Source organism: Papio anubis, chromosome 15 (assembly GCF_008728515.1).
Source record: "Papio anubis isolate 15944 chromosome 15, Panubis1.0, whole genome shotgun sequence".
Taxonomy (NCBI): Eukaryota; Metazoa; Chordata; class Mammalia; order Primates; family Cercopithecidae; genus Papio; species Papio anubis.
In genome coordinates this window covers 12,054,279-12,082,142 of record NC_044990.1, presented here as the reverse complement: position 1 = coordinate 12,082,142, position 27,864 = coordinate 12,054,279, and the positions used below count along the sequence as shown (strand labels likewise).

Sequence of the window (27,864 nt, the reverse complement as noted above, 5' to 3'; positions counted from 1 at the left end):
AAAGATTTTTTTATTAGCTACTAGAGTGTGTTAGATATTCTTTGATTTCACTTGATTTCACTTTGTGAAGATAAAAGTAATTTACTAAAAACGAATGATCCTGTCCTATACAATAACTATATTTTCATATTTATAATGATATTCATAGCATAATGCAAATAATGTATAGTACATTTCCAATGGGTTTTTATTTTCTCATTCCTTTATGTCAAGAAATTGGTGAATTTCTTAGTATCCAAGATCTAAACCAAAATATATGACCAAAAGAAACATACTCGTTCTGTGTAAACAAACTTTGGAACTCTTAACTGATTTTCTTAAATGTCCTCTGGGTTCCATGCCCCATGTTGTCTTTATTAGTGAACTAAAGGGATCAAATTAGCCATGCGCTACTCTTAGTTTCTTTTTGGCAAATAACGGTAGCTAAAGAAAAAGTTGTAAGGCAAAAGAAGATAAGCAAAACCTCACAATAAAATCATATTGATTACCAAATATAGGCTCAAATTCTGTCTGATGTCCAAATGTCGTTTAACAAGCAAACATATTAAAATACATATTTTCAATTCACAGTTGAATCTATAGATTTGGAACCCATGGATAGAGAGAGGTGACTCTGTGTGTGTGTGTGTGTGTGTGTGTGTGTGTGTGTGTGTGTGTGAGTGTGAGTGTACAGGTTTGACGAAGTCTTAGCTCTTCACTTTCCTTTCAGATGCTTCAACCACAGTCGTATCTTACTTAAAAGGTTCACCTGAGGCTTGAGGCAAACATCGGGATTGGAAGGGCAGATTCTGTTGCCCTGCAGGCAGCATGGGGCAAACAGAGCCCTCCAGAGCTCGTGGCTGGACGTGGGGTCACTTAGGGATTTAGACTAGGGCGTTATCACCAGAGAAACAGGTAAAGGTTTTCCTGGATTTTTACACTGAAATACTTTTAGCCAGTCCATATTTCTCAAATACCTTAATTCCACCAAGCACCCTAGTCAACGGTCACAATTCCCACCAATGGAAACCCATTTCTGACATTCCAAATGCTAACTGGAGGTTGTTGGTGGAGAAATGGTAACAGCAGGGCTTGAAACAGCTGATTCTGATGTGGAGGTGCCCTCTTTAGAATGCCAGGTACACTGTTAGTCTCCCAGATTTTGAATGGTGGATTAGATGCTAGCAGCATCTGCGGGATAGTTTAACCTAAGTGTTAAATAACGCACACGATATCGCACCCTATTTGCTCAAGTATTTCAAATTGCAGGCATTAATACAATTAGCAGTTCTTACAGAGAATTCTCAATTTCTTGATTTGTGGTTAATCAAAGTCAATCTTTTAAGTGTAGTCATATTCACCTATATTTTAAATCACCTGTATTTTATTCCATTCTAACTAAGGAATGATAGCATGTATTGAATGCTTATGCTAAGCTCTGTGGCAAGCATTTTACGTACATTCACGCACTAAATCTGTACAACAATCCTAAGATGTGTACCCTTATTACCTATTCAACAATGAGAGACTGCAAGCAACTTGTTCACATTCACACAGCTTGTACCATCAGAGCCAAGATTAGAATTCAGGCATTTGGGACATTAAGTGCAGTTTTTTTATTGGACTCTAAAGGGAGCACACTGTTATCCATGAAGTCATACTGCCCTCACTGGCTGTGAAATACTGTGTTCTTCATTTACTCTTGCGGGAATCTGCAAATTGTCTGCACCTGTTACTTTGTAAGGGCTCCTCCCTTGATGTGCAGTAAGTTCTGCTTCCTCAGTGTGCTCAGTGTGCTCTCGTCTCTGCAGAGCTGATGTTTAATAGTCAGACCTGGCTCTTTGCAAAAAAGAAAGCAAACTGCCCAAGGAGCCATATTCATTGCCTCTAGGATCCTTCCTACTTTGCCCCTTCAAAGAACACTGTGGGCGTTTGCTGTTGAAGCTGCACACCCACTCGGTGCATGAAGCTGGACTCTGTGTTCTTTTTGTTTTTGTTTTTTTGACAGGATCTTGCTCTATCACTGGGCTGGAGCGCAGTGGCATGATCACAGCTCACTACAGCCTCCACCTCCTAGGCTCAAGTGATCCTCCCACCTCAGCCTCCCCAATAGCTGAAACTCCAGGTGCATGCCGCTACGCCTGGCTAATTTTTAATTTTTTTTTTTGTAGAGACAGGGTGCCTCTGTGTTGCCTAGGCTGGTCTTGAACTCCTGGGCTCAAGTGATCCTCCCAGCTCGGCCTCCCAAAGTGCTGGGAGTACAGGCGTGAGCCACTACGGTTGGTCTTGGACTCCACTTCTTGTATATGGTCATTCAAGATGTCCTGTCATTGAAAAGAAAGGGAATGATGGTTGAAATATCGGTCCCTCACTTAAGGATGGCATGACTGAGGACCAGCAGATCTGTCCTAATGATTGTTGCTGTGCTCAGTTTATGAACTTGTACTGCACTTACACCTAGATATTACTTGGAATGGTTAATTGGCTTCTTAGGCCCTGGAATTTGGGGGAAAAAAGAGAGAGAGAGAAGATTCAAACATCATGCTTTTTGCTTTGCCATCTGCTATAATTCTTAAAGGCATTTTTAGGTCCCCAATATGGGTAGTGCTGCTGTTTGTTCCTTTCCAATGCTGACAGGCTCAGGCACACAGGTTCTGGGCTTTTGATTATGAAATTGATCAAGGGTGGATGAGGGCGATTTCTGGCATCTTCAAGTAAGTGGTTGTGGCCAGAGGGACCATATACATTTGAGTAGGTTGTACATTGCACAGCTCTAGGTTGTCCTGGTCCTGGGGAATGCAGGTGCCAATATGGGGGTACCACACAAGTCCTGAGGTCCCCACCCATGCTCATTCCACTCCTCAATATTTTCCTTCCTTTGCCATAAATTGAATCCCTGTCTAAAACTTCTCTTCTAGACATACTTCCTGACCACTAGCAATCTGGTGCCTATCACCAACAGGCTACAACAGTTGTCTTGTAGCTGTGTATGTATTTTAAATGGCTGCAAAAATATTTCACTATGTGGCTGTAGCATAATTTATTTGTCAGTTCCCTATTGGTGAGCACTGAGGTAATCTGCAGTCTTTTACAATGACAAATGCTGAAATTAGAACTTGAATATGTGTGTACACCTGTCTGCAAATACCTCTAGGAAAAATTCCTCAAGATGGGATTTCCTAAGACATACCTTCCTCAACTCGCATGTTTTTCTAGTTGCCTCTAGCACTCTTCCTGTTTTTAACCCTGTCCTCCTACTTCAGCCTTCATGACCTCTTGCTGAAATCATTGCCATAGCCTCCTGAGTGAAGCCATCTGCCTACGCTTCCCTTTAGAATCCATCCTTAACACAGTTTCTAGATCTCACTGCTCAGATTGTGTTACACCTGTGCTCTAAAACCCCCAAGGGTTCACAATTGCTGCCTGAGCTGGTATGAACTCCCTGTACCCTCTCCCAGCATCCAAGGCCATCCCATATATGGTTCCGCCCCATCTTTGGTGACTCATTTGCTTGATTTCCCCCACGTGTTGCCTGTGCTTCAGCAGCACCAGAAGGCTCCTGAGTCCCCGAGCTTGCCTTGCCTCCTGTTTGTTTGGGTGCCTCAGAGCTCACTCCCTACTTGGAAGTGTCCTTCTCTCTCCAGGGTCCTCCCTCGTCTCTGCCTGTGTACCCTCATGCTACCAGCCCGTCCTGTTTTCTAGATTCTCCCACTCCCACTCCACAACCTAGACTCCTTCCACTTCCCCCTGTCCTCATATCCTGCTTTTGGTTATAATTTCATATCATGTCCCCTTGCAGACCACCTGCTCAGAGACAGCTGGCAGCATGCATCCTCTGAAGTGGCTAGCACAGAATGTCTTGCACATTTTAGGAGGTTTTTTTTTTTTTTAAAAGGATTTATTAGATAAGATCTTTGCAGTTGACAAATTCTCTTACCCAAAATTGGCATAATCCTTTAACCTGGGGAGAAGAGATCACACACATGAAACTATTATGAAAGTAGTGAATTTCCCAATATATTTAGTCAAGAGCGCACAAGCTCATTGGCAGTGAGGTTGCAGGAAGGGCAGGAGCAGGAGCAGCCCATATCATCTGCCTTTCCTGGGCAGGCAGGTCACAGATGCCTGTCACAGAGCCTGCATCGAGCAGGGCCTGCTGGATTGGAAAGCTGACTTCTGACCAGCTACAGCAAGCAAGGACTTGCAACACCATGTGGGAAGAATTTACCCTAACAATCCATGTGCTTTCATTAAAGGGATGTTTACAGACATCCTGGTTCTTGACTCAAGTTCATTGTCACCAAATGACGTTCTCATGGAGGAAGTGGGAAAGGGGTGGAATTGGGGGGTGAGTGTAGAAAACTGGACGAAATCAGAGGACCCTGAACAAAATCTCTCATGTTCCTTTTCAGTGACTCAGAAAGCCTCTCTCCCTACAAATCCCTACAAGGTTGAGACACGCAGGCACTCTCAACCTTGAAGTATCTGATTTTACAACTTCAAACTCAGGCTTCTCACAATACTCTATATTCCATCTCTTAGAGTGAGTACCTCTTATCTAGTTCAAGGTCTCATTCATTCTCTTATTTGACAAACACCAACTGTGTGTGTTCTTGCCTTTAAGGAGCTCGCTGACTAATGGCAGATGCCAATTCTAGGGTTCTATTGAGTGAGAGTGGAAGGACAACTGTCTCAAACTTTTACTACTCAGCCCCACTCTGCCCTATACTTCCTTTGTATTCTCCCTCACTGTGGAGCTCAAACATTTAAAATCTGAGTGACTGTTATCCTCAGCATGCACTGTATACTCTGCACCTTATTCCTGGAATCCTTTTATCTTTGGCTGTCCTTATCGCGGGCAGTGGTAGTTTGGTATCATCCTCTGCCAGATTAAACATATATATTTATTTAATATTCTCTCTGTTGTTGAAAAGAACAATGCGAATGTTGCATAATAACAACAAAGTTCTTTATCATCTTCATTTGATCTGCTGTCATCTGTGAGGTCTCCAGAGCACACTCTGTGCCTTTCATGTTCGTGGATACTGTCGAGAAATAAAACAGACTCGAATCCAGATCCTCTGACTCTGAATCCTAGTACAGTATTCCAATATTTAGCCTTAGTTTAGGAACACTCACTTTCTCTATTCATAGTAAACGTGTGGCGTCCACTCACTGATAAGGTGGGATTACCATAGAGCATGCAGAATACGAAAGTCTACAGTGCATTGTTTGTCGTGCTCACTTACAGAGCAGACTGATTGTTCCACAGTCACCTGTTCAACCCCACTTGGTAGCAGTTAACCCAGAGAAGCAATCGCCTCTCATCTGGAACCTGAAATGCATCCCATACATTCTCCTGATTCACCAAGTTCATTGGCAATGTAAATACCAGCAAATCCTGTTGCCAACTGAGGGTGTAATGCCATCCGTAATGTCATCCAAATGTGAAGGATGACCTGAGTTTTTTAAGGCTACAAAATTAAATGTGCGCTAATTTTGTTATGTCCTATTTTGGCATTTTCTCCTTTTCCGTTTTCTCCTTGGAATTAGTTTGCACAATTTTAACAGATTAAAAATTAGTCATGGGTGTGTGTGTGTGTGTGTGTGTGTGTGTGTGTGTGTGTGTGTTTCAGTCATGGGCATCTTCTTTCGAGTCTTATTAGGCATGGAAAAACCTAAGCTTGGTTTAAAACACTTGCTCCCTTCCTGTGAAGTTTTAGGCTAACTTAAAATGGGATGTGTTATATAAGGAAGGCACCTGACACTAGCGGTGGGGGTGCCTAGGAGAAGGAGCACCCCCCTTGGTTTGTGATAGACTGGCAGCGTTTCCTCTGGTATGTGCCAGAGCGGCAGAGCCAGTTTTAAAAAGAGGATTTATAGGAAATCCAGCTGTGAGTTTTCATTTTTTTCTCTTAGAGCTGGAGGCGGGGCCAAAACCAACCTCAAACCAGGCACACCATTGATCAGGCTAGAATGATGTGGACCAGTCTCACAGACAACAGCCAAGCTCAGAGGAAATATTAGCTGGCAGAGATAACGAAGAGAAAACATTCGCTGACAGATGCACCATCTGTCAGTTTCTGAGGAGCAGTTTTCAAGAAAGCTGAAAATGAATTGAAGAAGAGAGGGGTTTTGTTTGAAAGGTACAGCAGAGCCTAAGGACAATTTTAAACAAAGTAAGTTTGTGTTCCATAGAAAAAGAGGTCGTGGTGGTGGGAAAGACAACAGCTACTTCCTATGTAGATTGTGAGTTTTGTCATTGATATAAAAAGTTTTCTTTGTAGTGGACTTGATATTTACAACATTCTCTTAACACGAACTTGATTTAAAATTAAAAAGCAGTGACTGTCATTTTGGCTACTCACTCTAGAAACATTTGCAAGTTACAGTTAGATTTATTTAACGTTTATTTAATCTCAGAGAGAATTGTTTTATCTCAGACTACAGATATGGATAAGGCCTTCCTTCCTTCCTTCCTTCCTTCTCTCTCTATTTATAACAATGGGCAAAATTATTTGTATCTTTCCTCAAAGGCAGTTTATTAAGAAAGTGACCCACCTTTCAGATTGACGAGGTTGGCAGTAAATACTTTGTATTAGGATGCTTAATTCCATGGGCTACGTTACTTAAATAGCTATGAATATGACCTGGACTTCCTACGAGCCTTCCAAATAATGTTATTGGTGTTGACATCATTTTTAAAGGAAGCTGCTTCTGGATCTTCTGTAGTTTATCTTTCTCAAAAAGTCTGTTCCCCTCTTTCAGAACATAAGCTACCATATGAAACAATCCTGCTATTTATGTTTAATACATTTTCCAACGGCTTCGTTTTCAAAGTTGGACTTGGGCTGTTCGTAATTGTATGTTACATCTAAGTGGTTTGCGTTCGATGTCATATGTCGCATGTTTTATTAGACCAGGATTTGTCTAATTCCAAGGGGATCTAAAGCAGTGATTGAGAATCAGATTCTATGAGCGATAGCAGAAAGTTTTCAGGGGGCTCACAGGAGCTCCTTTATTGGAAAAAGTCAGTTCTCTTACAATTTACACAGGCGGAAAGGGATTTATTTTGCCTCTGCGTTAGCAGGCTGTCTAGTCCAAACCAGCAGTGGAAGCGCTGGCTGTAAACTCGCCAAAGTAGAAACCACTCAGTGTTATGGCCCAATATGGATGTCAGAGCTCTGGAGCATGTGTGGGAAAATGGCCACAGGCCAACGTCTGGAATCATTTATCTTCCGGTAGAGCCTAGAGGACAACTGTTTTATGCATTTTACAGAAATCCTTGCTGATTGATTTCATTTACATAGAGCTGGTGCAGAGACTAATGGTGAGGACAACTAAAAATGGGAGAGAAATATTGATCTATTTCTGCTTTTCCTGACATCCTGGTCTCATTAGTGTTCTTAGCACCTTTGAATGAGATTATGCCGTTACTGACAACCATATGGTTTCTACGGGGTTCTTTCCACGCGTCTCATAAGAAATGCCACATTTATGTCTTTTCTTATTGGGGAAATCAGAAACTGAAAGTGGAAGGTTTTGTCGTACTGTCTTTTCATTAGCTTAGTCTGTTTCCTACAGTCTGAATGTGAAAAATGAGAGGAAGGAAATATCAGTAGACAGAGTTCTTTGTACACTCCGTGCAACCTATGTAGTCATTTAGAGACGTGTGCCTGCTACTCTTTGTGCAATACTGGGACATACTGTTGTTGATGTGTAGATTCATATCTGCCTGTGAAGGCATCATCCATGCCAACCAGTATGTTCTGCATGAGCTAAACTCACATGTGCTGACACATGCTGACATGTGACAAGGTAGCATCCGGGCCTGTTTTTCTAACGTGTAAAAGAATTTTGCCAGCCTCTGACAGTACCCACGTCAGACCTTCTGGAGACGTTTTTAATTGATTTCAAAGACCAAGGTAACAGTCAGAAGCCTTGGATTTCAGACACTACCCTTATGCTGCCTAATTTTGTGACCTTGAGGAAGATAATTAACCTTTTGATAAATCCATTTCACTGCTTACAAATATAGTGAATAATTATAGCCATTTTTGTCTCCCAGAGATATTTCAAATGTCAGTAAGACATTTATAATGCATCTTGTACTATTAGCTTTTGGTACGTATGCCATTAATGAAATTGCCTCCACTCTCTTAGACAGAACTTCTGCGTTACACTGAAAAAGCTAAAAACTTTAGCCTTTTAAAGTTAAAACAAAATTAAAAACAAAATTCTATAATCTTATGTAGTAGTACTTTTGTTTTTTGGAGGCTGCTCTTGAAGGTATTTGCATCTATTGTTTTCTCTTTGTGGAATAGTTATTTGATTTTCTCATCAAGATTCTCAGCATTGTGTAAGACTGGTCATTTCCTCAAACAGGTTGAAGTTTTAAAAATCGGGCTAAAATTGGTGTGATGCTGCTTTGATTTAGTATGATTGAATATATGTATTTTTTAAACTTCCTAATGTAAAGAAAATGGATAATAGTACAGATTAAGGTACATAGTATTTTCTCACATTTTATAGATACATAGATATACCATAAAAATAAATATATGCTAATCTTCATATGTATATACACACACATGCACTTCATCTTTCAAAATAATCCAGTAAAAGTGATAGCATAGCAGCATGTAAGATATTAAAAGATAGGAGTGATTAATGTGTTTTCATTTTAAATCCTTTTCATTTTACATGATGAACATGATCTCAGCTTAGCATAGTGCAAGGGACATCAGAAGCCAGACCTGCAGTCTCAGCTGCCAGTGCAGAGATTCTAAGGGCCACCACACACCCTGTTCTGTGCACACAGGTGCGTGGTAGCCCCTAGAATCTCGAAGCGTGGCAGCCTTGGGAGCCACGCCATTCAACTGTGCTCTTCTGCTGCAGCGTGGGAATCAGAATGTGTGCCTTACTGCAGGAGGTGTTTGGGAGGTTCGTATGACATGATGCGCGTGAAAATGCTTTGAAAACTTTCAGGCCATTTAAAGTCGCTAATTGAACTTCGACAACTTCTTTGTTCCTGGAATATTCCTTTCTTCCCTTTCTTAATAAGTTCTGCCCATCATCCAAAGGCTCCCTTAATCTTTTTTGATTTCCTCAAAGGTGTTTCTTTGGAGCCCCCAGAAAGAGGAAACTAGTGAATTTTGCCACCCATGTCCCTCCCGCCTCACCCATCAGATGACTTCACTATTACACCCCGTGTTTTCACACGTCCACACTCTGCCCGGTTCTGTCCCTGCGCTCCACTAAATATTTTCTCTACCACTTGCCAACATCCTCCTCCTCCAAAGCTACCTTAAATATCACTTGCCTTTGAAACCTTCCCCACCACCAGTCCTCCACAGAGCTAGAGCCTTCTTCATTCATGGTTCCAAACTTCTAATCAAGGCTTTATCTTGTTCTACTTCTTTCTTTATTTACACATGTTCCTTCCTCCCTAGGCTCTGCAAAGACAGGCCAGGTGCCATGCTGCTTTGACTCCCTGGTGCTTGCTGTAGTTTCTCATGTCTGGTTGGTGTTCAAGTAATGTTTGTTGAATGAATGAGGAAGTCAGTCTTTCCATATCACTTCTTTGTGGGGTCCTGTCATTACACACTTTCTGGGACAGAACCCTGGTACCCATTTGTGTGTCTGGAATAAATTGTCCCTTACGGCATAACAGCATAGAGACTGTTTTCAGCTGGGAACCTGAGGTTCCAACAACCCAAAACCCTGCATCTAATCACCAGCAGATTAACTATTAACCTACTAGTCCTATCTGAATCCTACTAATCATAGTTAGGTAACTAAACATTAAAACTATCATCCAACTATCTCTATTCTGAGAGAGCCTTGGCATATTTGTGACTAGCTGTGTTTTAAAAAGAAAATCTGACCATCTTTTTGAAAGGCAGTTTGGCAGCATTTGTCAAGATCCTCTGATCCAATAATTCTCCTAGGAAATTATCCTAACGAAATGGTTTCATAAAAATGTAGACAAAGCTTTCCGAACAAAGATGTTCAGCATGATATTATTTATAAATAATATGAAAAATGGCAAACAAGTGACCAGTATTACTTTTATAATCAAATTAAAATTCTTAAGAATCCAAAGGTTGCTTGACAGATTATGTACTAATTATGTTGACCATAAGGCCTCCGTTTTTAGGTTCTTTACACAGAATCAAGGATATACTTGGAACAATCAAGTTGAGCAACTTCTTACCATGCTTCCAATTTTACTACTCTCCCTTCTCTTTAAATTTAGAAAAATGTTGAAAATAAGGTACCTTTGAGGTCAGAATTTGAAAATTCTTTGACAGAATAATCTGAGCATCAGAAGGGGCCTAGAAGGCCTGCTTCAACCATTTTCATTCAAAAATTGACTGCATGGAGAGCTGGAGATTCAAACTGTTTTAACTTTGCTCTTGAGCTGAGGTTTAAAACAGTTTCAAAAAGGCTGAGAGCGGTGGCTCATGCCTGTAATCCCAGCACTTTGGGAGGCCGAGGCGGGCAGATCACGAGGTCAGGAGATCGAGACCATCCTGGCTAACACGGTGAAACCCCGTCTCTACTAAAAATACAAAAAAATTAACCGGGCGTGGTGGCAGGCGCCTGTAGTCCCAGCTACCAGGAGGCTGAGGCAGGAGAATGGCGTGAACCCAGGAGGCGGAGTTTGCAGTGAGCCAAGATCGCGCCACTGCACTCCAGCCTGGGCGACAGAGCGAGACTCCATCTCAAAAAAAAAAAAAGAGTTAAAAAGAAAACTTGAATCTATTTGTTCAAATACTATGAAGAAAGGTATGTGAATTATGGAAGTTTTTTGGTAATCTCTCATTTAATCTCTTTTTACATGGAATAACTGGCAGAGGTAAAACCATGTTATCATAGTAGTTTCTGCGTGTTATATCGGGATAAACCACAGGAGTACCAGAAATAATCACTGACCAAAATGGGTTCGTGTAGTCAATGGAACACAGGATTTGATGGGGCCATGCCACTGAGATACACCGTCCATCACCATGTCTGGGCTCAGTGTGGGAGGGTTTCTGTTTCCAGTTCTTGGAATAATACTTAAAGTGCATCCCCACTAATTGTGGCCCCCCCTGAAGCTCTCAGTACAGGGGTCAGAGCTAAGGATAGCTAGTGGGTAGGAACATTTCCATCTCATCCCCAAAGTGCAGAGAAGCACATTGCTTCTTTAAGCGTGTTTCTAAATGGTCCTGTTTGGTTGTGTTCCATGTGCAACAACTGAGTAAGTGGGTGCAAGTCCTCTGCTTCAGAGAGTTCACTGTTTAAAAGGTGAAGGAGCGTCAACTTCCAAAGTGAGTAGAAACACAGTAATACATACATATACAGGTAAGTCCCCCAGTAGGGCAACAGCCAAGCACACACGCAATGTCAGTGGCGGCAGGTTAGGGGTAGAAGGAGCAGGGGAAAGTGGAGTCCTGAGAAATTCACTACGGGGAACTTAAGTGTCAGTGACCAGGAGAGCACCTTGAAGTGGTCTCGTTGCTGGTGACGCTTTGGAAGACTGAAGCAGCCTTCACGGGGCTGGCACGGTGGCTCCCGCCTTGCCAAGGGCTTCCACATACAGATGGTGGGTGGCACAGGGATGCATAGGTCGTTTACCTGAGCTTGAGCTGAGCCAGGATGGTTAGGGGACCTACATGTCAATGAGAGAGCAAGCTGCTGGCTGAAGAAAGCTTCATTATCCTCCAGCCCCAGGAGCTCCTGGGGGATGGCAGGGAAGGGCATGAGCTCTCTCAGCAGACCACAGGGCTAGAAAGGGGTGTGTACGGTTACCTTCAGCCTCTGTGGGGCCTCTCCAGAGACCTGTTTATTCTGCACTCAGCAAAGGGCAAGAGGATCCTGTCTGAATTTGTTGCTCGTGGGCCCAGATTTCAAACATGCTCTACTGCCTCAGCAAAGATTACGCCATAAAAGCTTCTTGGAATTATTGGTTCTCTACTTCCCAAAAGAAAACAGTGATTTAAAACAGTCTCCTGAGAACCACTGTTCTTCCCACACGTGCTTATTATCCTGCATCCTGGGCCATTGGTGCTGGGCCCAGCCGATGACTGGCCATATATACATTATGAGACATGCCTAAGGAGGAGAAACCCAGCAAGCAGATGAGATACAATTTCTTAAACTAACCATAAATTACTCCATGAAAAGAACCCTTATGTAACACTGAGGTATCCTGATTAGTGTTCTTTCGGCCTTGCAAGTACCTGAATGAAACCACAAAATAGTTAAACAACAATATTGGGAACTCAGTTTCAATAAAAGCTGTTTATTTTTAGCTGAGGATCAAGCTCCAAAATAAGTGAGCTCTCTGTGCCAGGCGTTCCAGCAGAGCAGAAGAAGTTATCTTTATCTTTAGAGTTTTTTATAAAGTCTTCTGCTTCATGCTGGCTTAAACTATAGCTTTGTGTTTCTTTTCGGTTGTGCTGACATTCACTTTGGTGTTGGTGTATTATTTCTACAAAGGACCTAAATGCCTATCTCTCTACAATTCTCCTCCTCCAAAATGCACAGCTAGTCACACTGTATACTTAATGTCAACCAACATTTATTGAGCACCTACTATGTGTAAGGAACTATGAAAAGGAGACAGGCCTATAATGTCTTCTCAAGAATATTAGAGTCGTGTCTTGGGGACAGATATGGACACAATTCAAGGAAGAATGTTTTTTTTGTAATCAGAGGCTTAAGGCCATGTACTACGGAGCACATATTTAAATCCAATTCGAAGAATGGAAAAGCTTCATGCGTGATACGAAACGTGACCTGGAAACATCAACAGATTTCACTAGAAGGTAAAGTAGGAAACATGCTCAAGATCAAAGGACGTATGTTTGAAAACACAAAGACTTTAAAGTGTTCAATGGGTTCCTCAGCGTGACTATACCTTAGGGATGGATGGAGAGATCTTCTGCACTGGGAAACGCGATTGGAAAGGGAGACGGGGGCTAGAAGTTTTTAAGGGTCTTAGATGCTATTTAATAAATCACATGTAGTTACTGACAAATTATGAGGAAGGTGGCGATTTTCAACTTGTAATTTAGGATGAATATTTTGGTAGAAAGTGCATCAGAGAAGATGCAGTAGCACCATTTATAAGTCCATTGTGATAAACCAACTCTCCATTTATTAAGTCTATATTCATTAGATATCTACTGTGTGCTAGGCCCAGTTTTAGACTAGACACAGGAATGAGCAAAATAGGAAAACAAAGTTTCCTGACTCTTGGAGCTTATGCTCTAGTGGGGAAGACAGAGAGTGAATAGCATAAATAAATGAACTATGTTTATTTTAGTGATAACTGATAAAGAGAAGGAATAAAATAGGGAAAGGGGGTATGGAGGTGCAGGAGAAGGGTTAATTTCTGTACATTTTGCAATATATATTCAAGGTCATTAAGGAAGGCCTCTTGGAGAAGGAACTTGAGGGAAGACGTGAAGGAAGGAGGCTTCAGGCAGGGTCTCTAAATGTCTGGAGTAAGCCTGTGTCAAGCAGAGGAGAAAGATGGGTAGGGCCAAGGCTCTGATGCTGGGTGAGCCTGGGATGCTCACAGGTTGACTGGTAAGTTAGGTGGTGTGGGCGGAAGAGGGAAAAGAAGAGAAACGAAGCACCCTTAGTGACTGTGGGCTTGGTTAATAAAGAACAAGTCAAAGACGACTTAGGTTTTTTTTCCTGGATGGCTTAGGTTGACATATTTGGTGTTGAAACAGCTTTTCTTCTGTTTTGTTTTTTGAGATGGAGTCTCACTCCGTCGCCCAGGCTGGAGTGCAGTGGCATGATCTCAGCTCACTACAACCTACACCTCCTGGGTTCAAGGGATTCTCCTGCCTCGGCCTGCCAAGTAGCTGGGACTACAGGCATGTGCCACCATGCCCGGCTAATTTTTTTGTATTTTTAGTAGAGACAGGGTTTCACCATATTAGAAGGTCTTGATCTCCTGACCTCATGATCCGCCCACCTCGACCTCCCAAAGTGCTGGGATTACAGGCGTGAGCCATCGCACCCGGCCTGAAACAGCTTTTGTAAGATGGTCTTGGTGACCTCATCAAGGAAGAAGGGAAGTCAGCTAAGAGTCAACAGCCAGGGATTAGGGCTGGGGATTGGAATTCAGTGGCAACGTTTTGGATTAGCTCCTGGGAGGAACAGGAAAAGGATCTAACCAGATACAAATATAAGGACTGATGAGCAGGGTGTCAGCTGTATCGTGGCTTGCTGATCCGTCAGGCAAGCATACATTAGCACTTACTGCGTCAGCAGCAGCACTGTGTCGAATGCTAGGCGGACCGAAGTCGAATCGGCTCGCTGATGGAGAGGAAAGAGAATATTTACAAATATATAAAGTTTGTTCTTTCATCAGGTCTGAGAGAATGAGATAGCATAAATATTTAACTCTGACAATAAACCCACTTGTGATACAAACAAGTTTTATTGGGCTGACTCTTAAAAGGTCCATTAAAAACACACACACACACACACACACAACTCTCTTCCTTTGTCTATAGAGATAACTCAGCACCAACAGCTCTATTCTTCAATAATTAACCCCACCTAAATCTGTAGAACTGAGTTTTCAACCTGTGTGCTTACAGGGTACCTCTCGTGGGATATGAGTGTGCTCTGAATTGGTAATAGGTGTGCTGAAAATATTGACCTCCTCAATCTTGGGCTGGCTGAGCAGGACCTGGGGCGACCAAAGGCTTGGGCTTCCCGTAGCCTAGTAGCTTATCCCAGCATGCAGTACAAACACAACATGTATGCCATGTGTGAAAAAGGCTGGGAAGCAGGCAGTGTGGCTACTCTGTATTCATTTCCCCAGCACAGTGACCCCAGCCTTTTTTCAATATACACTCATATCAGTAACAAAATCTTGAGCAGTACTCCCAATATATCTTTATGTATTTTATAAGTTATAGGCAGTTCTACTATCATTAATATCTCAAGTCATAAAGGCCAAAGTTCATTATTAATTATGTAAATCTCTATTTCAAATTGTCTTCCAGATGATTTTGCACTAGTTCAGTTGGCTTCTTGTCTGGTCTAAATCTATGTTCATCATTGTTGTCTTGTAGATGTGACTGTTAACAGGGCCAGTACTAGGAGTAGGGAAATTTCAGCTTCGTCTCTTTCTTGTTGGCTACTCATTGCTGGTAATTAATATTTTCTCTTTGTGGTTCCTCTGCAAGAATCTTTTTAAGTTACCTCTCCATTTTGTGGGGATTAGTTTGGCTAAAGATAAGCAATGTAGCTCATAGTCTGTCATAGTCTGTCAATAGTCTGTCAATCGAGTCCATGTCGGCTGCTGCACATCATGATGTAGGGCAGTACTGAAAGCAAGCGTGGAGGTAAGATTGCTGGGGTCAATCTTCTCTACTGTATAATCTCCATCCTCCCTCCCAGAAACCACCAGCAGGCTGGCAGCTCCAGTGACGGCACCTCCTATCATATCCTGACATTCCATACTGTCATGACAATTTATTTCTTTAAAAATATTTATTTTGTTTTTATTTATTTATTTATTATTATGATTTTTGAGATGGAGTCTCGCTTCATTGCCCGGGCTGGCGAGTGGTGGCACAACCTCAGCTCACTTTGTCTCCCAGGTTTCAGGGATTCTTGTGCCTCAGCCTCCTGAGTAGCTGGGATTACAGGCATGCGTCACCACACCCGGCTAATTTTTGTTGTCTTAGTAGAGTTGGGGTTTCGCCGTGTTGGCCAGGCTGGTCTTGAACTCCTGACCTCAAGTGATCCACCCACCTCAGCCTCCCAAAGTGCTGGGATTACAGGCGTGAGCCATCATGCCCAGCCTAATTCTTCAAAAATATTTTAGAATATTTTAATTCAATATTTTAAACACAGATAACATTTCTCATCTAATCATCTGAACCCTATTTTGGAGACCATTGTTCTTGTGTCCTCTAAATGTCTATTACTTCCCTTCTTAACCAAATGGAGAAAGCTTTTAGTTGTTATGTGTGTCCCATCTGCCAACCACAGTTCAGATCACCTCATTTCATCCTCACAGCCACCCTTTGAGGGAGAATGATTGTCTCCATTTTACAGATGAAAAAACTGAGGCTCAGAGGGTTTATTAACTTGTCCAGGTTGGCATTGCTTGTAAGAAAGAGAGACAGATTTGAAACATATGATCTTTCCCATCTTAACTACTGCCTTCCTTCTCTTAGGGCTTGGGGGTAATTTCCATTCTTGTGTCTAAAGAACTAAGTCCTGGAAAATAATGAATTTTCAGATCTCAAGACACGCTTTACGATAATACTGTCGTGGGTGCTACGTGTCGGCTTCCTGGCTAAAATTGCAGCATCGTTATGACTGCTTTCTGTCCATGCGGCAAATCTGGTTGCTATGGTATCCTTCACATAGAAAAGTATTCGTCAGCTCCAGGTGGCTGGAACACCACACAGGCTTACTGATAGTGAGAACACGAGCAATGATTCAGTGAATTACAGGATACTCTCCTGAGAGAAAAATGTGGTCCCCGGGGACTTTGATGAAGTAGGCTAGAGATGTTCACTTTGTATTTTTCCCGCTACAAAACTTCAACTTTAGTCCATTGAGTTACAGACAGAGTGGCTAAATCTGCAAAGATGTCAGTAACAGGGGATTACTGAAATAGCGTTCCTTCCTGTGGGGGAAGGAATATATTGCATTAAAATAAATGAATGTGTTGACCTAGTCAAATTAAATTGCCATATCCAAAGTAGTGGCAGATTAGGCATTTTAATTGTTGGTCATTGATTTAAATCATCTCCTGAGTCAGAATGTATTCTCATTGAACATGATCACATCCAGATAATGTTTTCTTCCAGTAAGAGGGAAAAAACAAAGGAAAATAAATAAAACACAGTTCACTAGAACCTCATAAAAGTTCTTGCACAAGAAGTGAAGTAGCATGGGAAAATATGAGTTCTTTTACAAAAACAAGTTTTTCCTTGAAGTCACTGGAAGATTGCTGTTCACATAACATATTGGTATGTGTATATGTTTATACAAGAGGGGGCTGCAGCCCCAGGAAAATGTAAATCAAAATCTCTATGGTAGCTGTGGTCATTTTAAAAAATGACTAACAGCATATATAATCTCCTTTCAATAAAACAGTGAGTTGTTCATTTCTGATTTTTTAAAAATTCATTTTCACTTTCTCCAAAGAAGCCCATATCTGAGGGTTGAGAATCATGTTTCTTTTTGTCTTAATTCTTCACTATTTTGAATTTGTTTTATATTCTGCCAAATACAAGCAAAGCATTATAGCATTGAAAAGTTTTCTATTAAAAAACATGACAAATTATATCTAGTTTATATTAAAGCAATTTCATTCTGTGCTAAATACCTTAAAATATGATGTTTAAGTATAAACTTACTTTTAAGTCAAAAACAAATGCTGATTAACCTTTTTAAAATATTCTTACCATGAAAGAATCTACATTTACAACATATGTAAATCAGGGATTTTTTTTTTAAGATTCAGTCAAAACTTTTTTAATGAAAACATTAGTCCCCTTAGTAAACTGAATTTCATAGCACAATGTTTCCATAATGAATATTAATCATCTCTCCTTAAATTATTTACCAAAATTCATTTAATACACAGTTTTAAAGGTGTTTTTGAAGTGAAGTATATTTATGGTTCAAATATCATCAAATGAAAATGTAGTATTAGGCATGGGCTGTGTTCATGGCCTTCTCCGTGTGACTTTTCTGCTAAGTTTAGTCCATTGAATCTAAGTCCAGATTGAGGCAAGAAGGGCTAGAAGAGTATGCATCTACTAGCAAATACTCTGTCTTTCTTTTTCCCTATGTAAGTGAAATAAGCTCTAACACTCCTTGAGGTCTCTGGGAGCATTCTGGACTAGTTTGTAACAGGAAAAAAACAACGTGAAAACCTCAGCTTAAAGGGCCTCTTCTTCTTTTGCTTCAGCTCTAAAAGAAAAAAATGCATAATCCTATTACACTTAGTTATCAGCGCCACTTGAAATCCTGACTGCCTTGATAATCACCATGGAGCTGTGTGCCGCTTAGCTGGTAGAGAGCTAAATTCAATTCATAGTACGGATGACTGGATACACCTCCTCATTTATTTTACTGATCTCTACACTTTCTCCTGTCCTCCAAGTTAAGATCTTTTTTGTTTTGTTTTGTTTTCCTGCTGCAACTACCATGTCACAGCCAACAAAAACACTACAGCAAGGCAGCTCTGAGCAGCATGGCTTTGAGGAAAGGTGGGAGGCACTGGGCTTCTCTGTGTCTGGATTTGAATCCTGACACTGTCGCTGGTTGCCTTCACGCCTTCCAACTGTTTTGTCGCTGGTTGTGTTCTAAGCGTCCAGTTGCTCATCTCCAAAATGGCAACGGTAATGTCTCCCTGAGTGTCATGAGGGTGAGAGATAATACAGTGAAGAGCCTCGAGCTGTGCTCTGTCTGGGTGTTTGTCCAACAACAAACCATTATGTTATGTTGTCATTGTTACTGTTTCTCACCTCTTAAAAAGCTCTTAAAGACCATTCTGACTGGAAATAGTGTTCCCAGCTAGAACCTTCTGCAAGGAGTCAAGATGTTTGATGGTTCAACTTTTCCTTCTCCTTCTAATCATTAACAATTTTCATTTTCATTAAGCCCCGCTGTATGGATGAGCTCCTTTCTTACTCCTCATACTACATGGTGCAGTGGTGAACATGTGTGTTTAGTGGCTGATTAAAGTATGAATAAATAAATGAAGAAATTATGTGAGGAATTGTTTGTCCTTTCTTCAGTTGCATTTTTGTTTGTAATTTATACCCTCCTTCTTTTAAAAAGATGTTTTAAAAGCTTTGCCATTTTCTCATCCCCTCATTCCCATTTAGTTATGAATGGGGGCTAGAATTGGAGCAAAAGGCGTGGTTTGAGTTACAGCATCCCATCTGTGACCTTGGGCACCTCATTGAACCTCCCTGATCCTAGTTTCTTCCTCCATAAGATGGGAATGGTAAAACCTTTTTTTTTTTTTTTTTTTGAGACAGAGTTTCACTCTTGTCCCCCAGGCTGGAGTTCAATGGTACAATCTTGGCTCACTGCAACCTCCGCCTCCTGGGTTCAAGCGATTGTCCTGCCTCAGCCTCCCAAGCAGCTGGGATGACAGGCATACGCCACCACACCCAGCTAATTTTGTAGTTTTAGTAGAGACGGGGTTTCTCCATTTTAGTCAGGCTGGTCTTGAACTCCCGACCTCAGGTGATCCGCCCACCTCAGCCTCCCAAAGTGCTGAGATTACAGGCATGAGCCACTGCGCCCCGCTGGGAATGGTAATACCTTTTTAAAAGCTCTTGTGAGGATCAAGTGAGCCGTTGCACATAAAGCATTTAGCATCAGGCCTGACACCTAATATCAACAATAACAATGCAGATACCTTTAAGCAGAATATTTGAATGGCATATGCATATGAGAATTAGAAAAAGGATTGAATGGCTTTCATGGGTCCTATAAACTTTCCTCATACAACTTATATCAGGGCAAATACTCCTGAATATGCATTAGAAAACCTGCAACATTCTCACAAATTCCACAAATTCAACAAATTCCAATAACAACTGTGGATGACTGTGATTAACTAATTAAGGAATAAGAGAAGGAAAATTGTCGATGTACTGTTTTAGCTTCTAAGTAGCATATTCCCTGTTTAGTAAGTACTGCAATTAGAGCCAGTGTTTATCTCCAAACTACAAAATGCAAAAAACTCTAGAAATTTTTTTTTTTTTTTGTCTTTTCGGTAGTAACTATTTCATGAGTTGCCAACAAGTTTTACCATGCCACTGTGTGCCTAACACCGGGTCAAGTGCTGTGGGAACTGTCGAAAAACAGACTCCAGCTCACAGACTCCTGTAAGCTGATTTCAGAGAAAGCCATCCAAGGCCATGTGCACCAAGGGCCAGATTGCCCGGCTGATTTGAGGCTGACTGCAGTCTGAAGCCATTTCTCCAGCCATTTTAATAACTGTCTTACAATAACTGACTGCCTTGCAAAATGCAGCTTTATTTATCTCCCAGTATCAGAATCCTGCCTGCCTTCTCATTTTTATTAGAATTGGATTACAAAACAGGGAGAAATCACCACGTTACATTTAAGAATAAAATTGAAAATGAATAATCAGTTGAGGCTGATGTCAGGGACAAAGACATTGCTGAGGCTGTGGTCTTAGATGTTTAGCTAACTGTGTCAGAGACCACAGTATGAAATTTATAAACCATTCGGACTAGAGCTCATCCACCATGCTTTCCTAGCAACAAAGTGTGAGGGCAATCTTAACTTTCCTACAATGTTCATGTGGATTTGTTTGGACTCAGTTAGCATGGATGTGGCTTTTGTCTATAATCACATAGCCAGGACACTGGCGTGTGGTTGACCTTCTCTGGAGTCCTATGACATTGTTCCGAAGAGATATTAATGTCGCTGACTTCAACACAACGTTTCATCTTAGAAATCACAGGATTGTAGAGCATTAAAAGCATTACCAGACTCTAAAAGAGCCCTCATTTTACTGGTGAGAAAATTAAAATCAGATAGGGTAAAGTTTTGTGCCCAAGGTTATACAACTAACTAGCCACATTGTTAATAAACCTTTCGGTAATAACAATAGGTAGGGGCTGTGACCAACCAAGTATTAAATCGATTTTTTTAAATTAAATAAAAAGCATTCAGAAGTTACTTAACTTACCATCTAATAATCCATAGTGGGCCGATCATAAAAGCTGCCCAAAGAAAAATACACTTAAAAAGCTGAAAACCGTGTGTATAGTTTTTGACATGACCTTACTTTAGTAATTGTTTATGTCGTAACTTATTAAAATAAACATACCTTGTGAATTGTTTACAAAATCCCAACATCTTTTTGGAAACAAGTATAATGAGGCATTGTAGTAATACTTGGTATTTTGTTTTTATGTTTTTGAATGCTGATATTTTGGGGGTTTTTTGAATGCTGGTATTTTTAAGACTGTGTAATTTATATTGAGTACTTTAATAAACGGGTGTAGTGGCTGGGCACCATGGCTTACACCTGTAATCCCAGCACTTTGGGAAGCCGAGGCCGGCGGATCAGAAGGTCAGGAGTTCGAGACCAGCCTGGCCAACATGATGAAACTCCATCTCTACTAAAATACAAAAATTAGCCAGGGGTGGTGGTGTGTGCCTGTAATCCCAGCTACTCAGGAGGCTGAGGCAGGAGAATCGCTTGAACCCGGGAGGCGGAGGTTGCAGTGAGCCAAGATTGTGCCATTGCACTCCAGCCTGGGTAATAGAGTGAGATTTGGTCTCAAAAAAAAAAAAGAAAGAAAGAAAAAAAGGAAAAGAAAAAGAAATGGGTGCAGTATTCCAATAGTATATCATTTATTTTTCATCTCTCGTGGTGGTGGTGCTAAGAACGACATGCTTAAAAACCCTTGGGGTTTTGTTTTCATGACTGTCTCAGTAAATCCTTAAAATATATTTTATTATTTTTTTTGAGACAGGGTCTTGCTCTGTGACCCTGGCTGGAGTACAGTGATGGGATCATAGCTTACTGCATCTTCTACCTCCCAGGCTCAAATAATCCTCCCACTTCAGCCTCCCGAGTAACTAAAGCCACATCCGGGCTAAATTTTTTTCTTTTTTTTTTTGGTAGAGACAGAGTTTCATTGTGTTGCCCAGGCTGGTCTTGAACTCCTGGGCTCCAGTGACCCCTGTCTCATTGGCCTTCCAAAGTGCTGGGATTACAGGCGTGAGCCATCACACCCAGCCTATCCTTAAAACATTTTTAACTAAACCAGATTTAGGATAAAATAAAGCCCAAATTGGTATTCACTAGCCATGATAGACCTTTAGCCAAATATTTAGTCATCAATTAATGTGAACTTCCTGGGTGATTTTAGGGTATCTAGTGTAATGAGAAGGTTGTTTTGTCCCAAAGGGGATCAGGAAGCTAAATTTTAAAATCACATAAATCTAGAGTTAAGTTTGGGATCATCATTTTTACAATAGTATATAAAATGGCTTAGGGTGGGCTGCGGTTGAAAGTAAGATGCTGTTTCAGGTGGTACATTTCAGTCAGTGACTTCTGCTGAACTCCTGCTAGAAACTGGGATCACGCAGGCGAGGACGAACACAGGGAGGACAGGGGATAGAGGACCATTTTGTACATGGAAGAGTAACTGAGCCAAGCAGGAAACTGTACTTAGATGAACCTGAGAAAGGTGTTGAAGTTTCTGATTAGAGAAATAGCAGTGAACTGGGCCCTGTCCCACAACAAGGGCCCCCATATAGAACAGGAAGGGCACACAAACAGGTTCCCTCTTTGTGGAAGGGAGGTTCACATACAGCAGCAGGATGACCAGCTAGAAGTGTCCGGAAGTGCTCCTGCTAGACTATGAAAGTGCCATCAGAAGGACTGGATTTGTTTAGGAACTTTGAAAGGACGACATACCATAGAGTCCCTTCCCTTTCCTCCTGCTTTCTCTCCTTCCTCCTTTTCTCTCTTCCTGCCCTCCTGCTTTTTTCCTGACCTCCTTCCTGCCATTCTCACTTCCTCCTTTCCTTTTTTCTTATAACTGGAAGTTGGTTATATCTAGCCATTAAATACGAGTTTTAAAAGATACAGCTGCTTTGGAGATTCCAACCAAATTATAAACATCCTTTCTATCACCTCTCAAAAAATACTAAAGTAATTTAAAAAATCTTTGTTTGTAGTTCTTCCTTATGGCTTTATATGAAGCATCAAGCTATTCATGATATTACTTTTAAGCAATTAAAAGAAATAAAATAAAACATTTCTAAATAACAAAGGAAAAGCATAAATACAAGGCATGAGAGTCATTGACTTATACCTGACAGACACTAAGTGTCTGCCCTAATAAACAATAACAATTAGTTTAAAAAGGAAACACCAAATGTCACTTCACAGCTTAAGCCTAGAAAGCAAAGTTAGCCAGAAAATAGTTACAAAATTCTAAGGATTCCGTGGGTTTTGTTATTAAGGCAAAGTGTCTTTTCATTTGTCATTTTCATCAACTAATCTGACAGATTCTTTATGAAGAAAGCACGGAGCCAGAAAATTGTCCCCACCCGGCCAGTACCTGCTCAGAGGATCTACCATTACAGTCCAGATCACCCCAAACTGCTTTTTAAATGCATTTGCTTTTCTAAAAGTGACGAGCAGTGAAACAAACCTATTCAGTCAATTGAAATAGTTATTTCGGGGAGAAAATGGAATCCTTTTCAAAAGAAGCTGTTTCACTATCTTAGTGTGGTATTGAAAGTTGGATGGTTTCCATGAAAACAAAAAATGGACATAAAGGACAAAAGAGTTTGTGAGTGATATTTGGAGTGAAGTTGAGTATGTGTGTGTGGGTGGGTGTGTATGTGTAGCAGCAGATCATAATCAGAAATTTTTCTCAGAATTAACTCTCTGTGTTCATTTCTTTTTTGTATGACTCATTCAATATTCACTATTCCCATAAATATTGGCCGTACACCTACACTTTTCCAGGCATATGTGGCCATTGGGGGTTAAAGAAGGCTGAGGTTCCTGTCCCTAAAGTGTTTATCATGGTAACCAACTAAAAGTTTGTTTCCTACTCACATTGGGGGCAGAAGTACTGCTTCACTTCCAGGCCTACTGAAGTTCCGTCACCTCCACGTGAAGCTTCTAGGTCCGCTGGGCACTGGAACATCTGCTGTGGCTAGAGGAGAGCTGGTGGCAGGTCACATGGCAGATTCACCCACCTGCCTTTGGCCAGTGCTCTTTCCCATGGCCCAGCAACCAGGAAAGCTAGAATCAGAGTCCGCTCAAAGGTCTATCCCACAGTCAGCTGGGTTTTGCCACAACATTACTTAAAGATGCTTCATTTAGGTTGGGCGCGGTGGCTCATGTCTATAATCCCAGCACTTTGGGAAGGCCGAGGTGGACAGATCACTTGAGGTCAGGAGTTTGAGACTAGGCTGGCCAACATAGCGAAACCCCATCTCTACTAAAAAATACAAAAATTAGCTGGGTGTGGTGGCACACGCCTGTAATCCCAGCGACTTGAGAGGCTGAGGCACAAGAATCACTTGAACCTGGGGGGTGGAGGTTACAGTGAGCTGAGATCATGCCACTGCACTCCAGCCTGGATGACAGATCAAGACTCTGTCTCACAAACAAACAAACAAACAAAATAAATAAATAAATAAATAAATAAATAATAAAAACTATGCTTCATTTAATTTTTTTTACCATAGTAAAAATATCCTTTTATTAAAAACTGACCTGGAAAGCTAAGACTCATGCACTACATTTAATTAATGAATGGTTAGTGACAAATAAAGATAGAAGTCTCAGTAAAATGCATGCCCATCCAAGCCCTTTCTTTTGAACAGGTCTCAGATTTGCCCAATCAGACTTTTCATAAATGTAAGATTGATGAATTTGCTTTTTATTTCTTTCACTCTCCACTCTTTCTGAAGTTGCAAATAAGCAGTCGAAAGTCCATAAGCAGATTCTGGAGGTAAATCAAGTATTAACTAATGCACAGCTCAGATCACGACTGTGACAGCAATGATTATCTCAAAAAAATCAGAAGTGGGCAGTTCTCAGCAACTCCTTGTCTGACCCCGATAGAGCGGGACCCTTCCCTCTCTTTCCCTGCCTTCCTGGCAGCCCTCTCCCTCTGTCATTCTCTTCACATCCCCCAGGTCAAGGCTCTTAAACAGAAACGGAAGTTAAGCCACAAGGTTAGAGGACAAGCAGTGACTCAATGATTCCCTGAGGGTCAGGTGTGTGGGTAGTGAGAGAAAGAAGGGAGAGAGAATTCCAGATTAGAAAAGTAGCCCAGATGGGAGGGTGATCAGGGCTGGAATTTCAGAGATGACAATGACATCAGCATTAGTGATACTCCTCCACTCTCCTACACAAGCATTTAAGAACGTTGCTATGAACTACTTCCCACCTATTTTCTTGGCATGCCTAGGAACGTGGGACTTTCTGGCAGATTTAATGGGTAGTTTGGTGGTGTCTAGTGTGCTAATAGAAGCCATTATACCAAAGAGAATTTAAAAACCTAGAATTTAGTAAACTGAAGGTGTTTCTTTTTTTTTTTTTTTTTTTTTTTTTTGCTGTTTTGAGACTATTAATCTCAAATACTCTAAATTTGCTGATTTCATTATTGTGTTAGGACATAAGTGAGATAATGAAGTGGGTAATTAATGATATACTCTTTAGGATGTAAATAAAAACTGCACTCCACAGAGAAAAGAAGTACCAAAAAGCTTAAAAGAGGTCATGAACCTTAGTACCTGCATTATACAATGAGGGTCGTTTTTGTACCAAGGCAAAGGAAGGAAGTCTCTTAGAATCATCATCTTTGCTACTTTTAGTCAACTGTGGAATGTTTTTAAACTGTATTTATGGTCTTAAAGGGCATCTAAGAAAAGATTTGGAAATTTCAAGCAAAGATTAATCACTGGAATTATGATATAAATCGCACTGTTTCTTTGTAAGAGGGGAGTTCTGTTCGCTACTAAAAGACTCCGTTGAGAATGTGAGTGAGTGGAACATACCCCACCTTACATTTTAGTCTTCTTTAGGGGTTTGATTCATTAGAAAGTGTGTGGTTCTTTCTGTTCCAAACAGAATCCTTTTCTCTGGGACTTTATTTTGAGACTGTGATACAAATCCTTGGTGTTCCTTTTTAATGGGAATGAAAACAATGAGGAAAGGAAGTGTGGAGGCTTGGAATCTCAGCTGAGGCTTCGCAGGTCACTGGGGAGCAGTGAGGTTCCTCTCCGCCGTTAGCAACCGGAAACATGAGAGAGGACTATCATCTGCTCCTTGCTCTGAATTTCTTTGAACCTCTATGCTGGAACCCTCCTCAGTTCTCCATGCAAACCTTAACCAAGCCCCTTTGTGGTGCTTGGTGCTGTGCTGGTGCGGAGAATGCAAAGACACTGTCTGTGGTGGGAAACAGAAAGGCAGAGTGAACCAGAAATTCCAGTGCCGGGGTAAGTGCTGGATCAGAAGGGCATGTGGGTACAAAGGATAGACCTTTGTGAACTTTTTACTTAGCCTTGCATGGCCTCAGTCGCAGTGGTCAGGTGGTCTGGAAGGACACGGCGGAGAAGATAGAACTAGAGCTGGGAATCAGAGAGGCAGAGAGGAAAAGAATTGGCTAGTCACGTAAAGCAGAAGAATGTCATTCTAGACAGAGGGAAAAATGCCTATAGGGAACAGAGGATGGGAGATGGAAGGTCGGTTTTAGGAAACTAAGTCGGTTGGAAGGTTGGTTTTAGGAGTTGTTTAGCTCCATTGCCAACTACTATCAGGGATGTGGGCGGTTGAGACACAGAAGTATATGTCAGGGACCCATGCTGAGCTCAAGAATTTCATAGTGTCCTCGGAAATTTGGATTTTTCTTTGGAGAGATTTGAGAACCATGGAGAACTCTAAGCAAAGGAGAGAGTGATCAGACTTGGGTTTTGTCTCTGAAGTTATCTTTGCATGATGTTGGTAGCACTCCTAAAAAATGCATAAATTGCCTTCAGAACAAAAGATGTCCTGCTATTTTATGGAAATATAGTCAAGAAAGTCTTTATTTTCAAGCACTTTATGTTGCTGAGCAGAGATTCTTCCTTCATCCTGTGATCTTAAGCTTAGCCAACATCAGCCACTGGTGGCCTGTGTGTGTGTCTCAGTTCTTTAAGGGCTGATACCTGGGTTCACCATAAATGTCTAGAGTGGAGTCAGAATTTACCTGAACCCCACATTTTCCGGCATGCATGGAGGCTGTTGTTGAAAATAAATAGATCATCTCTCTGAAAATGAGATTTCTCTTTTAAATTTATACCTGAGCCTCTTCAACAAGGCAGCATGGCCAAGAGTGTTTAGAAGCTGCAGAACAGTGCATTTTCTTGGAGCATAGACTTTCCTCAAATTTGAAGGAAAACTTTGTTGCATTGAAAGAAGTATGGGCATGTTATATTCCAACTACATATAGGAGGAAATAAATAAATCCATTGGAAGTATCTGTTTATTTTCTTCTGCCATTTGGGTTCATCAGTGGAAATTGTGAAAAGTATTCATTTCGGTTAATAATAATAGCTCCAATTTTTAAGTGCCTGCTCTGTGTCAAATTACATAATTCATTTTGTTTAACAAATGTGAACGTAACATCAAGTTCAAATCCCGGTGACAGAGACCAGGATTTCAGCAGTAAACTAAATGCTTTTCCTTGTTCTCGAGTTTCTCACATCCTTACAATGACTCTGAAGAGTATATATAATGTTGTGCACATGTTGCAATGAGGAAACTGAGGCTTTGAGATGCAATGAGACTTGCTCAGGGACGCATAGAGTAAACTCACACTCAGCCAGCTCCCCATGGCCACCTTCCTCGCTGAAAGATTTTTTTAAATTCCAACTTACTGTCTCTTTCCCCTTATCTGTTCCCACCTTTACTTTCTTCACTAGGGACATCTATTTCTTTCCCCTAGATCTGCCTAGTTTTCTTTCTCTGAAAATCAACAATGGCCATCAACCATCAGCAGCAGCAGCAGCCATGCCCATATACAAACTTGTTTGTATCTTCCTTCTTAACAACAGCCACAGCAACCCCAACCACCACAGAACTGTCCCTGCTGTTTTCAGATTCACTGAGCTCACGCTGTAACTCTAAAAGAGACAGCAGTCACAGTTATATCTAACAGGACAAGTAAGAATTCAAGATGGCCAGAGATCATAGAGTGGAGGTGGCTATAAGTATCAAAGGGTTCAGGAAAGGTTTGTTGGAGGAGGTGTCCAACAGGCTACACCTTCAGGAAGGAGAAGTTAAAAGTAGAGAGAAAGGCCTTATAGGCAGGCCCGACTAGTTCAGTG

The 27,864-nt window shown here is 41.2% G+C and overlaps 1 protein-coding gene across 7 annotated transcripts in view; it reads left to right on the top strand.

The window, feature by feature from the left end:
* Positions 1-27,864, top strand: part of STARD13 (StAR related lipid transfer domain containing 13) — a 553,194-nt gene that overhangs the window by 443,136 nt on the left and 82,194 nt on the right. The window contains exon 1 of one of the 7 annotated variants that reach the window (XM_021929386.2): positions 38-6,158. The exons of 4 other annotated variants lie outside the window; for them this stretch is intronic. Coding sequence is in view for 2 of the 3 variants with exons in the window: in XM_021929382.2 (XP_021785074.2) it covers positions 12,578-12,794 (217 nt within the window). In the remaining variant the exon portion in view is untranslated. Of the gene's footprint in view, positions 1-37; positions 6,159-10,712; positions 12,795-24,180; positions 25,996-27,864 lie in introns of those variants that run through there. 2 more of the 7 variants (XM_021929382.2, XM_021929387.2) reach the window with 2 other exon arrangements.